Raw genomic sequence first — 2,817 nt, 5'->3', positions numbered from 1 at the left:
ACCCATAATATCATAAACTTTAGACCACCAATGGTGGGGAAGAGTCACTTTCTTGCATCATTGATTTTATCTAACAGTGTGCATCATTTTAATTGTATAACTTTTAAAATTCAATATTACAAACTACTACGATAACAAGCACTAGTTTTATAGCATACATATAAATCATTTTAAAAATATCCATGAATCAAGCTACATCTATTTGACCTACGACCAGAACCTGGTTTGTTTCCATCAATTTCTCTTTCAATCCACTCTTCTTTCCAATGACAGGGCTTGTGTGGGTGGGCGTGAAGAACGCCCGATGGCTAACAGGCAAGATTCCAGTAACACCGCGATCACTTTGGCGGGAGGATGAACCTGACGGAGACAACCAACAGTGTGGCTGGATCACTCTCTGGCCAATGACTCCCTACTTCGGAGATGCATACTGTTCAAACGTTAGCCCTTCCCTGTGTCAAAGAATCTATTAGATTATCTCTCCCTTTTTTTTTAAATATACGCTGGTATATATTTTGTCATATGGTTGTAGATCTACTGTATTTCATATCATTCATTGTATATTACATTTTACCAATGAATTACAATTCCTATTTTTCTCAGTTATACAAATCTTGTCAGGTCTACTTATTTAAGAGAATTGTTGTTCTTTTATACTTTGATGTTTCTATGTATATTTGTTTTATTATTATGCGGCGTTAATTTCTTAAACCATAGAACTTCATGTAATAAACGGACATTATTACGCATAAACTAAAAATTTATTAATTTTCTATTTGAATTTCTGTAGTCTATAATTTCTGAAATCTTTTCTTTAACCTTATAGTGAACCGTGTATGGAAAGTATCTGTCAAATGATCAATTGAATTTGTTGACCTGTTAGAGGCTTTAGATTTTGAAGATCGTTTGCACAGAACAATGTAGAAGAAATTGCACAGTATCACAAACATGAAGAATTTAATTGAGTAGGTTGTAAGTATCAAGAAAAGTTGAAGGGACAAGCGATTAGTTACAAGCAAATTACATCAAGTTTCATATCGTTATTCAAGATGAGTGAATGCTGTGACATCACAACATTCGCCTTGGAAATTAATGTCTTGTGAAATCAAATTCCTCTACATTTTCGTTTTTCTTTTAGATCCAAACTTTTCTCCCTCATTATATTGGTTACAACATCCACACGAGCAATTCATATTCAGTTACATGCCTGAGAACCTTTCTTGAGATATTCTATCAGGATGCCAGAGAACTTCAAATCATTTATCCATTTAGATATTCTTTGCTCAAAGAATCTTAAAAACACAAACTAATGCTAGTCGGCTAATCCTGAAAGGAGCGAATGTAAGTGTTCTGGAAGAGGATTTGACATAATATGTCTTGATCTTTACGAGGAAAGAAGATGTCTGTAACTGATGCCAAAGAGGCGGAAATCTCGTTGCCTGTATTTAGCCTACGGTTCACGAAAAAAAAAAAATGAAAAATGAAATATGTAGACTCAACTCAGAAGACAGGCCAATCCTGTCTCTTTGAGAGGGTAGTGTATGACATTTATAGGATGTCAAAACATTTAGAAAAACTGCAATTGCTGGAAAACTGAGATACTATGCGTCTTTTCATTTATTTTTCTCTGTCTAAACTTTCCCATTCTTACAGTCGAAGAAATTTGCCTAAAAACTCAAAACAGAAGAAATTGTTGAAGAGCTTTAAAATGTCAGTGGCATTCTCACACGATTCAACAAATGCTGTGTTTACCTATGAAATCATCTCTTTTTGCTTCATACAACAAAATTTCGTTTATTTCTCAAACACCTTAAAATTAATGCTGATAGCTAATAGTTCGACAGTCATGTTCTAAAATTTTCCTTGATGAACTGTTAGTCTCGAAGTTTGTTATTTAGAAACTGTCAACCGTTCTCTAAACATCTGTAGCGGTTATTTGTAAAGATAACAAAATTTAGAGCAATGTATAAGTTTCTCATTACAAACTTCAAGGAACATGAGAACAGAGCTATCTCTCTCTCTCTCTCTCTCTCTCTCTCTCTCTCTCTCTCTCTCTCTCTCTCTCTCTCTCTCTCTCTCTCTCTCTCTCTCAAACTAAATTTACATATTTTCCAATAGTTTGATATCACATGCAGCTAATATAGGGGTCATTCAGGCTTATGGAATAAGATTAATAACAGAATGAATAGGGAAATAATGTTGGCAATAGCAATTTCACTGGTGACAAAGTAGATAGAGGAAAGTTGCTTAATTGAAATCAGAACAATATCAGCATTAGATTTTTGGAAAATATAATTTTTTTTCCTACACTTTAACAAAAATTACAAGATAAAACAAGAGTTAATTACGGTAAAATAAACATTCAAACTCAGAGGATTATATTTCATGAATGAGAGAAAAAAAGAAAATATATAGTTATTGTCATATTGGTACTTTTATTTGAAACTTTCCTATTATAGCATCTATCATTCGAAATAATTATTTACCCTTCATGTTTTATTGTAATAAACTAATAGTAGTAAGTGGCTAATCTAAGTAACTATGATTTAAAGTCAAAATGCATCCTGGTAGACGGAGGTTAAACTTTTGCATAGAATGTCTGAAAAACTGCTTTAACTAATTGTAGAGCATTAACTTTAATAACAACTAACATAGGATAAGAACAAAAATTATAATGATCATTATATTAATAAAACATAAGCTACACGGCTAGCTACTCATGTTTAGATATCCGTACTTTTGGTTAGCTGCTTCTCAAGTCATATCTAAGTATAAAGTACGGCAATAAGGCCTCTGTATAAGATAAAAAAAATAATA

The 2,817-nt window shown here is 32.7% G+C and overlaps 1 protein-coding gene across 2 annotated transcripts in view; it reads left to right on the top strand.

The window, feature by feature from the left end:
- LOC137655054 (uncharacterized) overlaps window positions 1–2,099 on the top strand; it is a 102,095-nt gene extending 99,996 nt beyond the window's left edge. For both annotated transcript variants that reach the window (XM_068388948.1, XM_068388949.1), the window contains one exon: window positions 274–2,099. In XM_068388948.1, the coding sequence (XP_068245049.1) occupies window positions 274–473 (200 nt within the window). In that variant the 3' untranslated portion in view covers window positions 474–2,099. The remainder of the gene's footprint in view (window positions 1–273) is intronic.
- Window positions 2,100–2,817: the final 718 nt, after the last annotated feature.

The sequence above is a fragment of the Palaemon carinicauda genome, chromosome 16 (genome assembly GCF_036898095.1).
Source record: "Palaemon carinicauda isolate YSFRI2023 chromosome 16, ASM3689809v2, whole genome shotgun sequence".
NCBI classification, from domain to species: Eukaryota; Metazoa; Arthropoda; class Malacostraca; order Decapoda; family Palaemonidae; genus Palaemon; species Palaemon carinicauda.
This window is presented reverse-complemented; position numbering and strand designations above follow the sequence as displayed.